The sequence below is a fragment of the Myodes glareolus genome, chromosome 7 (assembly GCF_982192425.1).
Source record: "Myodes glareolus chromosome 7, mMyoGla1.1, whole genome shotgun sequence".
Lineage (NCBI taxonomy): Eukaryota > Metazoa > Chordata > Mammalia > Rodentia > Cricetidae > Myodes > Myodes glareolus.
Genome location: NC_142032.1, coordinates 71,598,684 through 71,612,824, shown reverse-complemented (window position 1 = coordinate 71,612,824; position 14,141 = coordinate 71,598,684). Strand labels below are relative to the sequence as shown.

The window sequence follows — 14,141 nt, the reverse complement described above, 5'->3', positions numbered from 1 at the left end:
GTGGAGTATTAGGAATTTGTAAAGTAAAGCTAGGACACTCACGTTCTAGAAATCTGATGGGTAGGTATTGATTTAGTCAGTAAACCAGAAATTAAAATTTTTTTTCAAAGATGCTTTACTTTTGCCAGATCGACCCTGAATGTGTTTGAAAAAAATGCCTACAAATGTTCTAACTTCATGTACATGTAGCATGGATCCATAAGGAAGTATTATTATTAGCTGTGAGCTAGCTGGTGGGAGAAGAGGGGCACATATATGCATCCTCTGATGATTATAAAATTGTTTAAGTTTTGTTAATAATGAGCAAGGAATAATTAACCAAAATGATTACAAAAAGAATTTATTAGGCCAACACATCAATAAAAACAAGTCTAAGGAGTCGGTTGGAACATTACTGGGCCTTTTAAGAAGTCCAAAGTCACATACTTCAGACATCCCTCTGACAGTGTGTGGTATGAGGAAGGATTTTGGGCAACAGGACAAGGCTAAGTCTCTACTTCCTCTGAAGTCTATGGTTCTGACCCCTGGAAGGGCCGGAGAGAAATGTTTCCCACTTAGTGCAAAAATTGGACCTCTTTGTTCAGATCTTATCTTTGAGCATTTGCAACATCTGTTCACAGACATGGGATGCTGCTGTCGAGGGCAAGTGGTCACTGGGGGACTGTTTCACCAGCATGTACGGTGAATAAAATTATACTCCCTGCTGTAGTATCTTCATTTCTAATCTCATCTGGCACCAACAGTCCTTTGCCGATGCAGTGTTTGGGGGCATTATTCTTCAGAATAGAAGGGAAAGAGTCTAATTACCAAATACACAATGAAATAATCCAAACTCACAAATCTTAGAGTCCCAGAACATGAAGACCTCCTTTAAGTTGGAAGGGGGGATATTTTCTATCATTCCTCATAATAATAAAGTTAATTATTTCAAGAATATAATGTTCATAATTCCAGTGTGTGTTTTTAACTTAAAGCTGTTGATCATTAAGTTTAAGTTTTAATGGTACAGGCTGCCAAGGAATTGTAAGGAATACAGTATTTATTTAGGTGTTGGCTAGCCTCAAGCTATCAAAAAAGTAAAAATGAAACACAAAATAGGGCAGATGGAGTCATCTGGTCTCTGAGGGGTGACTACAAGACCAAATAACACAGAAAACTAGTATTTCAAACAAAACCAGCCAAGGAACTTCACAGACTATCTTTGCTTTGTTTTAATAAAGAAAGCAGCAGTCAGAACCTATGTATCCTTGAGCCCATTGGTGAAAAAGGGTTTTTCCTCCACAACTCCTTACACTTGGTATTTCTTTCCCAGGCCCTTACAACTTTTGCTTGTTTGCTGTCATTAGGAGGAACAACAATAACAAGAAATCTGTTTAGAACAAGAATTGTTTCCAAGTCAGAATCTTGGGTATATTAAATGTCACATTTATGCTTTCAAAAACGTAGTCAAATGGCTGACTGCAATGCCTGCTGGTGGATCTTCCTCTGTTCCAACTTGTCAGTTTGGAAGTCCATGTGAAGGCGTAGGATGGACAGAGGAGCACATCACAACAACTCACACACAGACTTCACCATAGCCTTTGGGTCATCAATCCCTTTACTGTCCTTTTTGTGCATGTAGGGCACTGCTGTAGTCTGACCACGCTATTCTCAAACCCTGCGAGGCCACAGAGTTGTGTCTTTTCCACGTCAGTCTAGGCACAACGCTAAACAACTTCCTGATACACCTAGAGTCTGCACACAGAGAACAAGATAGTCTGTTAGCATCAGTAACTGGCTCAGGCCTGAATCTCAAATGAAGATATAGAAATGCCGAGTTAGGCATCTTGAAAATAGAAAATCCATTCGATAGCTGCCTCTGCTTTGGGGCCAACTGGCTCCAGCTTTGTTCAGGACGTGAGAGGAAGTACTGTGTTGAGCCAATTCCACCACCAGGAAGGAAAGTTCTTCTCGGAACGCACTGGGACCTTTAAATATTCAGTCTTTGGTGATAGTAGCTGGTGCCCAGAACATTCTTGGCTCCCTCTGGTCTCCACCCGGGCAACCCTTATTAGCCTGGTATTGACTACCCAGGCCCTTTAAAAACAGAGCCCTGGAAGTGAATGAAAGCGAAGAGCGACGTCCAGAAGCTGGAAGGCTTGAAGTCAGCTTGGTCTGGACACTTTCTTGACTTCTCAGTGGCCTGTGTGGTTTGGAGTCCAGCAGGTGGCTTCTCCTCGCCCTCTGGTGGCTGGAGGGAAGGGGCACAAAGACACCAACACACCAGGAGGGGGCGGCCAGTGCCCCTCTGTGATGCAGGGGTCCACACCACCATACTGATCACACGGGAATCCCGATTCGGTTGGAGTACCCGGTTTACAGGTGCGGGACATAGAAAGGGGTCAAGTAGGAGGGCCCAAGAAAAGGAGTGAAGGGACTCCCCGTGGCGGCTGTCGCCAACGGGAAGGAGGAAGGGGAAAAGATGACGTTGCTCGAGGGATAGCTGGGGAAAGTCTGGAAGGGCAAAGTGCCTGGAACCTGGGGGCCAGGACTGCTCCCGGTGCCACTGCCGCAGGCTCCTGCCACCGCACCGGGTGTTCCAGGCTGCGGCGTACCACACCCAGCCGGCACCGTGCCGTCGGCCCCCGGGTTCTGCTTCTTCCACTTGGTCCTTCGGTTCTGGAACCAGATTTTGACCTGCGTCTCGGTGAGGCTAAGCGACAGAGCCAGGTTCAGGCGTTCGCACACCGACAGGTAGCGCGTGGCTCGGAACTTGTTCTCCAGAGCCACCAGCTGCTCATAGGTGAAGGCTGTGCGCGCGCGCCGTGGCTTGGCGCAGCTAGGCTCGGATCGTCGGCGCCGGGGCCGCGGGGAACCGGGGGAGCCGGGGGACGTTGGCAGCCGGTCGGTGCCACTCTCCCTGACTCCAGTCACCACCGCCCGGGCCTCTGGAGAGCCTTGGTGAACCCCCTGCCAGCGCTCCGGCCGCTCCCGCGGCTGCGCGCGCCCCGCGTCCTCCGCTTCCTCCTCCTCTTCCGCTTCCGAGTCTTCCAGGGGAGACGCGGGGCCAGTGCCTCGGCCCGTGGCACCTAAGAGAGAAGGGCAGGGTGACCAGAAGCCCGTAACAACTCCACCCGTCCGCATCCCCAAACCTTCTCGTCCTCCCCGAGAGCACTCAACTTTCCCCTTGATACAACTCCACTTTCGCCACTGTGTCCTCTTCTGTCCCCAGCCTGCACATCTTAGGGAGCAGATTCAGAAATGAGGTGTCCTCTTGCCCTTTACGAATCTACCCTTAAATAGTCACCCAAAAAGTATATGTTGGATGGCACCCCATATCAAGAAAGTACAGTGACTTTATCGAGCCGAGGAGAGAGGAGTCGGCTGTGCATTATGATATGGGAATGTCAAATGCGTTTACTATTGAATCTCCCTGGTCCCAAGAAGCCTATTTTGCTGTGGGACTCCTAGCAATTAAAAAAGAAGTTATTAAGTCCCCCTCCCCCAAAAAAGAGAAATTCCCCCTTTCCCATCTTCTCGCTCCGGCCGTGTTAATAGAGTTTCAGATTTGTCCGGGGCCTGATCGATAGATGTCATCTATTAAAGGTAAGTTTTAATCGAACAATATTAGGATCAGACAGGGAAAGGGGGTTTGAAGTCAGTACCTGCAAGCTGCGGGCAGGAGATATGCAGTCGCCAGTAATAGAATATCGATCAAGGAGTTGGGGGGGGAGGGGAACGCGGCCCAACAGAGAGACCATCCAAACAATTAATCCAGGCCCTCGATCGGGCCCCAAGCCAGGCCACCAGAGGCTTCTGGGCCCCAGACAATCACTGCCAAACTTAAAAAGGAGAAGCAGGGGACTATGCTGCATACAGCCTTCCCCAGGACCAGAGTTCCTAGACCTTCGGTGTCCCTCCAAGGAATCCCATACCCATGTCCCACCCGGCATGAATCCTTCTGTCTAAAATTCCAGCCACAAACTTTCCTGACCCCTTCCTTTGATATCAACCACCTTCAGGGATGAGGTGGAATAGTCTAGAAGAAAAAGCACCAAAAGCTTCCTGTCTGCCCACCCCCAGTCCCCTGTCAGGTCCAGAAAAGGTGAAGGCATGGCTCTGCAGGTTTCCGAGGCTTTGAAAATAAGCACCTAATTCTGGTCTCAGTTACCTCAACCATAAAAAAGGGAGTGATGTTGACGATACTATATACTTGAAAGGCGTTTTCATAACCTTTACCCCAGCTCCTAGCCCAGGTTCTAGCACGTGAACAGCGTAAAACATTTCCGCTAGATGTGCGAGCCAGTCAGAGCTGTGGCGCTCACACATTGAGCAGGTGTTCAGGAATGAGGCACATACCTGCCATGAAATCTCAACCTTATCCCTGTGTCTTTCTTTTTCCAAGGAGGGGTGCTTCAGTGCGCACCTGCGCGGGTGCGCCTTCTCTAGTTCCCAGGCCACCAACATCCATTCATCAGACCGTGGCTTTTCCACACACACGGATACCATCTTAGACTGAAACCGCCTCGCATTCTTACCAGGGGTCTCCTGAGACCTGATCGTAGACTCGGGACTGGCGTCTTCCCCTGCTTCTACCTCCGCTAAACTTTTCTTGGCTTCCCGGGCAGCTAGACGCACCGGCGGGAACGCAGCTCGCGTGAATTTTTGCGGATCCAAGATGTCCAGGACAGAGAAGGAAATCTTGTGGTGAGAAGGGGCCGCCTTGGCCCCGCCATCCTGCCATGCCAGCATGCCGGCCTCCCACGAACTGGAGGCCGGCTTCAACCGGTCCGGGATGGATGCACTAGGGCTTGCCTTTGGCTGTGGTTCGGTCACAGCGCTCCAGTCTCGAACTGGATTTTCCCCGCCAAGTGAAGCTGGAGAGGGGGGCAAGGAGGCGGGGCGGGAGGAGAGCAGCGGGGGGCTGCTTGCGGATTGGCACTTGCGCTGGCCAGACCCCCGCCACGTGCAGGGTGAGTTCGCAGTTGCCTCGGGACTATTCCGCGCGGCGTGGTGGAGGTTGGCCTGGACCAGAGGGATCCTCGCCGGCCAATGCGCGCTCCCGAATCCAGGAGTCACGGTTGCTAGCTGCGCGAGTGTCCTTCCATCCTGTAGAAACTCGTGAAGGGCGTCAGGGAAGCTTCCATCTCGAGTATCCCCTCTACTCACACACCTACCTGACTGAAGTTTACTTATTTCTCTTGGAGCACTTGCCATCTGTCTTTGACCTGAAGACACCACCGAGGCTAAGCCTGATCCCTCCGCAATGATGCTTGGCGCATCTCATGCATCATCTGTGAACCACAGTAACGGCGTCAGGATCATTTACTTCAAATTTTTAAAGCCTCGGTGTGTTTACAGTTTACAAAGCCCTGGGGTTTTCTCGCCCTCTTTTGATTTTCTAAGCTTCCCTGTGAGGTGGGCGTGGCCCGGGACTACAATCTGTGTTTCAAAGACAGGAAAAATGAGGTTCAAAGATAAGCAAAGATCTGTCCAGGATCACTGCCATCAAGAAGAGTCTGGACTGGGCTAGAGAGGCTGTATTTTTTTGTTTTGTTTGTTTTTGTTTTTGTTTTTGTTTTTTTTGCACGTCCTCTGTCTTGGAAGATGGAGGCGAAAAATTCTCCTTGGGCAGGAGACTTTTCTTTCTACCCAGAAGGCCAGCAGGGGTCAGAGGCCAAAGAGTGAGTTATAGGAAAGATGACAGTGCCCAACCAGGAGGGTCGCAGGTTCAGGGCCAGGTAGCCCTACTGAAGGTGCTGTCTTTCTTTCAGTTACCCAGAGTGGCATTTTCGCTGCACGTCGGAACTTCTTCACAGTCACATATATTCTATCATTAGCATCAGAAATTGACTATCTCTGACCCCCATCCTCGCCTAGCCACAAGAAGGAAAAGGTTAAAAGATGCCCGTTGGTTTGAATTTAAGATCAGAGAAGAGATACGATTAAAATGCCCCCCCACCCTCACCCCCACCCCCGCTTCCCCCAAGTCTCCAGGGAGGACAGCCAGCATGGTGAGGGAAAGCTCGCTGTAGCCACACCCGTGGTGACATTCCTTCTCTTTGTCACCGCTGTGAACATTAGGCATTTATTTCAGCGGTCAGTTCTGAAGCATCGCTCACTTAGCTCCACTCCCCAGAGCCACCTCGGACCCCGCCGCTCCTTTCTTCTTTGCCCCATGCGGTTCCCAGACAATGTCTTAGCAATTAATATTGTCTGAGCAGGTAAGAAGTAGGAAGAGGAGGGGACTCTTTCGCACTAAAGTGCTGGGGGCTACTAATCCTATCTATTAGTAAAGAGGCATCCTTGGGGGCTAGCTCCTTGTAGCTTTTCTCATTCAAACCTTTTAGCCCCTCCCAGGGGTGCCCACCATATTCCCTGCCGACTTTAAAGCCTTGCCGAAACTCCAGCCTTAAAGCAAAGACGGATTGCGCTTTTAAAGTGAAGGGAAGGAAGTGCCCAACCCAAGCCCACCAGAACACCCCCCTTCCAAAGGGAATTTGTGCCATGAGAAACTCAGGGACCAGGGACAAGGCCTGCAAATCACAGATCCTTCTGGAATGCACACACTTTGTTTTCTGTTTGGATAACCCTTTCTCACCTCGTTCCCACATTTTTTAAGTCTTCCGTTTTCTTTCTCTCCCCTCCCCTATTGACCCCAATTTCAGCTACCTTTTCTCATATACATGTGTATATATATATATATATATATATGTATATATATATATATATATGTTTTTCAGGGTAGCTGGGAATAGATAAAATGTTCCTTCTCTTACCTTCTTCTCTGGAGCGAACACTGAGGCTGTTTCATAAGGATGGGGGTGGGGAAAGCATCCCAGACGGCACCCACATCCTAAACCAGAGGACCAGGAAAGAGCCCCGATATCTTACCCCCACATCAGACAGAATTTGGATTACGTCATTGTACTTCCATAGCCTCTTTTTGTTGTTGTTGTTTAAGTTATATAAAGTTTTTCCTTTTGTATGAGTCATTTTTACTTTGAAGTCTATGGTGCTAAATACAGAAAAGGGACCAAAAATGGCAGGAAGTAGCATATTGGAGAGAAAATCCAAGAACATGGAGAGGCCACGTTCTGTAACCTGAAGACTCCTGAGCATGCCTTCTTGGGATGGGTTTTATATTGCTGTCTTCACTTTCTCACCGTTTCTCCTGGGTATACGTTCACGACAGGGTGACAGTCCAGGAACCCTGCTTGGTGTTTGGCTCTGGATACTAACTGTCGTGGAAGGAACTTTGCTGTGTCTCACTCATTCAGCCTGGAGATAAACGCCCAAAGACCAGGGTATGTCTTCCCGCTGAGGGGAGACAGACAGAGGCAGGAAGATTCAGGGAACCGTTTCTCTGGCCACTCACTTGGTATGGACCATAAGGCAGTGAAACCTCCGTTCAGGCACAACTGGGAGATGTGCTTGACCCACTAGGGTGGTCCATGTGCTACCCAGGCTGTTTCTATGGAATGCATATGTTCACATCTGGCAAGCCATCTTCCCTCTGTGCGTTGAGTTCATTTGGCTGTTGGTTTTTTTGTTGTTGTTGTTGTTTTGCTTTTTTTTTTTCTTCTTTCCTCAGCCTGGACATTAAAATTCTGTTTGAGTGCTGTCTTTAAATTGCTTTGATGCTAGGTGGGTTCCAACTCTGACCTGTCCTGATGGCAAGTGATGGCTGTAACAAGCCCGGGATCAATATTCATAGCGGGTGTCCTGGACTGATAACGCTATCCAAGACAATGTTCGCTATCGGTATGGACAGCTGAGATATTGCGCCATTAGGGATGTTGTGTTAAATAACCTGATCCATTTCTGGGGCTATTTAATGAATTTCACAGCTTAGATAGTATCTTTAAGGAGATGGCAAAAGGCTATTCCGGAGGCACTGATGCAAATCAATGGTGCCAGGCTTCTCAAGCAATTGCACAAACAAAGTGGCCTGTAATTCCAGCACAGCCTTGAGAAGCTGCCACCCGCCCTGGGAGCAGGATTAACAATGGAGAGACTGTGCAGTGTATCCAGAGGGAGGGTGCTGATATTATGAGCTGCATTGAGGTCCCTAAGATAAAATCATATGTTCCCGAAATAAATACAAGTGCAGTTCTCTGTTCGAGACAGCTCACAGGTTAGGACATACATGCCAAAGAGACAGCTTCATCAGGCACAGCTGAAGGCCAAAGGGAGGTGGTGACTATGGAGACAGTCATGTATACATTCTTCTACCTGAGTAATCAGCCCGCTTTCCCCAGTCACTCTATACAGTAGGAAGAAAAAAAAAAGACACTGGGTTTTCAAAGGAAGGCTACTGGTGGAGTAATGGTTTATTTACCTGACCCCAGGCCCTCATTGCTAGAATTTACAATTTATATTTGGGGGCAGAGGCAGGAGGACTATTGCAAATTTGAGGCCATTAAATTCTATTAAGTTCCAAAGCCAATCAAGGCCACATAAGAAAATTCAACAAAAGTATGTAATAAAACTGGAAAAAAAATGGCAACAGAAAATACAAAACTACCTTGGAGACTTTTGATTTGTGAAAGGAACGTTGAAAACGTAGCCTTCCTAGGCTAGGGTCTTCGCTCTTGGCTCAGCTGGTAGAGTGTCCTAGTGTACACGAAATTCTGTTTTTCCCCCAGTACCATGTAACTTGGTGGGGCAAGTGTAATCCCAGCACTGGGAAAGTGGAGGCAGGAGGGTCAGGAGTCCAAGGTCATTTATCCTTCACTGCTTTTGGAATTCAAGGCCAGCCTGGGCTACCTACACAGGACTCTGCCTCAAAAACTGATTTTTACAGATAAATAAATTATTCAAAACAAAAGTACAGTCTGCCTGCCTTTCTCTAAACTGCAAACTCTAAACATGGTCACATAGTTCACGCCAAACAATAAAAGTGTGTCCTGTGGAAAACTAGAGGTTAAAAACAACTTGTTTTTGAGACAGGATTGTCGGTGTTCTTATACAACAACTCAGGCTAGCTGGAGCTCAAAGTCCCCCTGTCCACTTCACATCCTGAGTGCTGGGACTACAGAATCACATCTGTAGCTTAAAAACTTAGAGGAAACATCAAAGGCTATTAAGCGGCCAGGTGGTGGCGGTGCACGCCTTTAATCCCAGCACTTGGGAGGCAGAGGCAGGCGGATCTCTGTGAGTTTGAGGCCAGCCTGGTCTACAAGAGCTAGTTCCAGGACAGGCTCTAAAGCTACAGAGAAAACCTGTCTCAAAAACAAACAAACAAATAAACAAAAAAAAAAAGATTACTAAGCAATAGAGGGTTACCTCCATGAGCAGAACACGTATTTGTCACATGTATTCTGATAGTCTCATAATAATAATTAGTATTAACAATATACACTCTTTGTTTGGCCTTGCCCTGGGCCAGGCTTTGGGCTAATCTCTGTTGGAAATTATTTCAGGAGCTCTCCACAGAGGTTTTGAATCAGATACTATTAACTTGCAGTTGAGAAAATGAACTTAGAGGGAGTTACATGGGGAACAGGCTCAAAATTGTTGGGGCTGGAATTTGAATGTAGTGAGATTTCAGAACCCTCTTTAATAATGTTCTTTCTGAGGAAATCCACTCCTGGCCCCAGGATGTAACCTAATCACAGCAGCTGGTCCTTAAAATTGTGCAGATAATTGGACTATGTAATAGAATATCTGAGGAAATAAGCGAGCCCATGACTGGACCACAGGTTTCAGGGACCCCTTTGGGGGAGATCTTTTTTGTTTGTTTTTTTGTTTTGTTTTGTTTTTCTTGTCAAAGTTTCTCTGTGTAGCTTTGAAACCTGTCCTGGAACTAGCTCTTGTAGACCAGGCTGGCCTCGAACTCACAGAGATCTGCCTGCCTTTTCCTCCCGAGTGCTGGGATTAAAGGCGTGTGCCACCACAGCCCGGTTTGGGGGTGGGGGGGAATCTTTTACGTACAATGCGTCATGACGTCTTGAAACGTCCTTAGGAGGAGCCCAGAGTAAGGGGAATTGCCCGACAAACGCAATTGCACTGGATGTCTAGAAAGGTAGCGAAATGGGCCTGGCAGGACGTAAAAAGCCAAGTGACAAGCAGAGGGACAGAGAGCTAACTGGTGACGGAACGACAGGATGAGAAGAGGCACATGAGAGCTGAGCCTTTCCTTTCTGTGCTAAGCTAACAGGGAGTGCCAGAGAAAGGTGTGTTTGCATAATGGCGATCAGGAAGCAGGGTAGAATTTTGCAAGCCTGTAAACCACCTGCTTCTGGGCAAAATAAAATCCAGTTAGACAGTTTCTTGTAAGGTTCAGGAGTCAAAACCCTCTGTCCCCTAAATCTGTACCCACATCCCATGCTTTCCCCTCCGCCCCCACCCAGTCTCCCACCTTTACAACTTGCTTGCTTCACATAAATATGAAAAACTTGGACTTCCGCTGTCCAGGCTGGGCCTAACCGAACCGGTAAACCAACTGAACAAACCAGCTGTCCAGCGAGCAGAGGCTGCTACTTAACCGTGTGGATGGGCCTTGCAGGAATTCTACCAGGCCTTCCTACTGACCGGCAAAATCAAAAACAGAACAGAACTCTGCGTTCTTTATGCTATAGGCAAAGTTTTAAAAGCTGGCAACCAATTCAAAATGTTGGAAACCAAGTTCTCAGGAGTGGGTTGGGAGAACTGTGAGGTTGTGACCTTGGCTGGGAACACGTGAAGTAAGCTCAGTTGATTTGTTACCTGTGGGGTGTACATTATCTGAGATGTTTAATCTTCATCGTCAACCTGACGGGATTTAAAATCACCACGGAAACATGCCTCTGGGTGTGCCCATGAGAGTGTTTCCAGAGAAACATAACTAAGGGTGGAAGGCCCACCCAGAGGGTGGGCAGAACACCCCATGGGGTGGGGGGCCCAGAGTGAGTAAAGGCAGAAAGGGAGCTGAGCCTCAGCTTTCACCTCTCTCTGCTTCCTGGTTGTGGATTAGCAGTTCTGTTAGGCTCCTGCTTCCCGCATCGTCTCTGCCCTGGTGCCTGAGTCGTCTCTGCCCTGGTGCTTGCGTCATCTCTCTCTGCCCCACGTAGTGCTCGCATCATCTCTTCCGTGGTGCCCGCATCGTCTCTGCCATGGTGCCGGCGTCATCTCTGCCGTGGTGGACTGTACCCTCACACTGTGAGCCAAAACAAACCATTTTCCCCACAACTTACTTCGTGTCATGTATTTGGTTACAACAATGAGAAGAGGAATTAAAGTTATTCCTTATGTTTTCATGACTATTTTGGTTTATGTGATGTCTAAATGTCCTGGCACCCAACCAAGGTTCTTCGAATTCCCTGACCCAGACATCATCTGAGCCATGTGTTGCTTCCCTGTCTGTGCAGGTTACCTCCTGAAAGACTCGCCCTCAATGGGTCAGATGGTGGGAGAAGGGCATTCGTGCTGTATGACAGCCTATTCCTGGTCTGCCTAATAACTAAACTGGGTGCGGTCAGCTCTAGCAGGGGTGCTGGGCCACCCGGAAACCTGGTCTCCCGAGTGTGCACTCCATTCCTATCCTCATTTGGGAAATCGCCAGTTTCAAACTCTCCCTTTGAATTTTGTTTTTGTTTGTTTTTGAGGCAGGGTCTCTAGGTAGCCCTGGCAATCCTCAAACTCACAGAGACCTGCCTGCCTCTGCACCCCGAGTGCTGGGTTCAAAGGTGTGCAACACTACACCTGCTCTTCCCTCTCCGTTGTGTTAAAATTATATTGACCAAAGTGAGGGAACCCTGCCTGGCACAATCTTTATCCCAGCGCCTGGTTCTTAGGCTGTCTTAAAGTCATTTGTCTTTGAACCCATTGAGGATAGTGGTCTGTAGGCGGAGTTTTTTCTGTGTCTGGGCAACTGTTTCCCAAATAACCACTCAGAGTCTTACTATTAATTACAAAAACTTGGCTGATAGTTCAGGCTTGTTACTAACTCTTATATTTTGTTAACCCATGTTCCTTATTTGCACTCTGTCATGTGACAGCACCATTATTAGCAAGGCATCTTCAACTCCTGCTCCCTCTGCATCTGCTCAATGACTCCAGACTCTGCCCTTCTTCCTCCCAGCATTCTGTGCCAGCTGACTCTCCCAATCTCTTCCTGCCCAGTTATCGGCCAGTCAGCTCTTTATTAACAATGAGGGTGATGCATATTCACAAAGATTGTCCCCCAGTGCTGGTCTTCAGTAGGTTGAAGAGTCAAAAGGAATCAATGGTAGCCTATAAACACAACTCCGGAGCTTCACAGTAGGCTGAAAATGAGCTGGAAGACCACACTTTAAGAGGTGGTGTTAGGGTAGGTTGGGAGGCAGAGAGATGGGCCAGTGGGTAAGCGCACTTGCTGCTCTTGCGGAGGGTCTCAGTTTGATCCCTAGGACCCACATGATGGTTCACAACCATCTATATACCTCCAGCTCACAGGTATACAACTCCCTTGCCAGGCTTCCTCAGGCACTGCACACGTGTGGTACAAACACATACATCAGGGAAACACTCATACACATAAAATAAAAAAAATCAATTTTTAAAATTTATTTTTAGGAAAAAAAGAAATGGGACTGGAGAAATGGCTCAGCCGTTAAGAGCACTTGCTGCTCTTGCAGAGGACACAGGTTCAGTTCCCAGTTCCCACAGGGCAGCTCACAACAGTCTTTAACTTCAGTTCCTGGAGATCCAATGCCTCTTGTGACCTCTAAGGGCTCCTGCACACACAGTGTAGGCAAAACACTAATTCTTGTAAAATAAAATATTCATTCATTTATTTTTGTTCTGAGACAGGGTTTCTCTGTGTAGCCCTGGCTGTCCTGGAACTCTCTTTGTAGACCAGGCTGGCCTCGAACTCAGAGCTCTGCCTGCCTCTGCCTCTCAAGTGCTGGGATGAAAGGTGTGCACCACCCCTGCTCAGCTAGATACTGTTTTTTAAAAGAAAAAAAAATGGTGCAGGCTGAAGCTAAAACCAGAACCTAGCAATTTTGGGGTATGGAAGTGGATTTGTAAGAGATCCAACACTGATCAATTGCCATGCCTCAATAGAGCAACCCTATTCTTCTAGGCAAGTCATCAACATGAGGCAACTATGTTCTTTCAAAACAAAACCACAGGAGCCGCAGCAAGAATTTAACTCAGTATAGTGTTTCTGGCCGGAAAAGGTTGTGGAATCTGCTCTTCAAAGATCACCCTGAATGTGCCCAGGGCTCAGCATGCCTGACCTGAGTCCCCAGTGTGTCTGTGAAAGCAATTCCAAAAGGCTGAACTGACCAAACTAGGTCATAAGAATTCTGAAGCCTCTGCCTTTTTTTCTCACAGAATGCTGGCTTGCTTGCTCTGGAGACATTCTGCTGTACTACAGCTGTCATACTGGGAGATATTCGAGTCACACGGGGAGGCTATCCTAAACAGTCTGAGTTTTCACAGTTTTTTACAGAGTGAGTTCCAGGACAGCCAGGGCTGTTAAACAAAGAGACTCTGCCTCCAAAAACCAAAAATCAAACCAAACCAAACCAAAAAAAACCCAAAGCGGGTCCTGTGGGTAGCGGGTGCCTGGTATGTCTGCCTGTACATGGTTGTTCCTGTCTTCCTCTTGTGTGGTAGTCCTGCTCTCTTCTATGGTAGTTACATATGCACCCCACAATCACAGCACCGGCCTGGAACAATCTGAGGAAAAGGTTAGTTTTGTTTTTGCTTTTTTTTTTTTTTTTTGGCTCACAGTTTCAGAGGGTCTCAGTGTGTTGTGGGAAGTGAAGCATGGTAAACTTTTCATGTTAGATGTGTGTTCACATCACTGGTGACCAGGGAAATAGAAGGCAAGGGCTGAGTATAACCTTCAGAGGCCCATCCCAAGTGACTTACTTGTGCCAACTCGACCCAACCCTCCCAAAGTTTCACAAGACAGCACCACCTGCTCGGAAACAAGCGTTCAAAACACGAACGTGTCTGGAACACTGCAGGGTCAAAGCCCGGCATCCCTGGCCACACGCCCATGGTAGAGTTGAATACAAATGCTCTTTCCTGCAGCCCTGGGAGGACACATGAGTAAGCCTGAATCTTCAAAGTTCCACTTTCTTCTGAATATAGGGAGTGAGAGGCTCTGACCCAAGAGTCAGAGTTCTTTCTGGAACTGTCAGACCAAGTTGAGAAAAGATTCTTCACTGGGTGGTTGATGTGGC

The 14,141-nt window shown here is 47.9% G+C and overlaps 1 protein-coding gene across 1 annotated transcript; it reads right to left on the bottom strand.

The window, feature by feature from the left end:
• Positions 1-324: 324 nt before the first annotated feature.
• Nkx1-2 (NK1 homeobox 2) lies at positions 325-4,843 on the bottom strand. Its single transcript, XM_048455209.3, has 2 exons — positions 4,518-4,843; positions 325-3,068 (listed from the first exon to the last, which is right to left on the bottom strand). The coding sequence occupies exons 1-2, from the start codon at positions 4,729-4,731 to the stop codon at positions 2,356-2,358; spliced, it is 927 nt and encodes a 308-aa protein (XP_048311166.3). The 5' UTR covers positions 4,732-4,843; the 3' UTR covers positions 325-2,355.
• Positions 4,844-14,141: the final 9,298 nt, after the last annotated feature.

What these genes read in the sequence shown, in the direction of transcription:
- Nkx1-2 (XM_048455209.3), bottom strand. Translation starts at nt 4,731, where the DNA reads ATGCTGGCATGGCAGGATGGCGGGGCCAAGGCGGCCCCTTCTCACCAC. An exon ending in CAGGTCTCAGGAGACCCCTG is followed by an intron (nt 3,069 to 4,517) that starts GTAAGAATGCGA and finishes CTTCTCTCTTAG; the next exon opens with GTGCCACGGGCCGAGGCACT.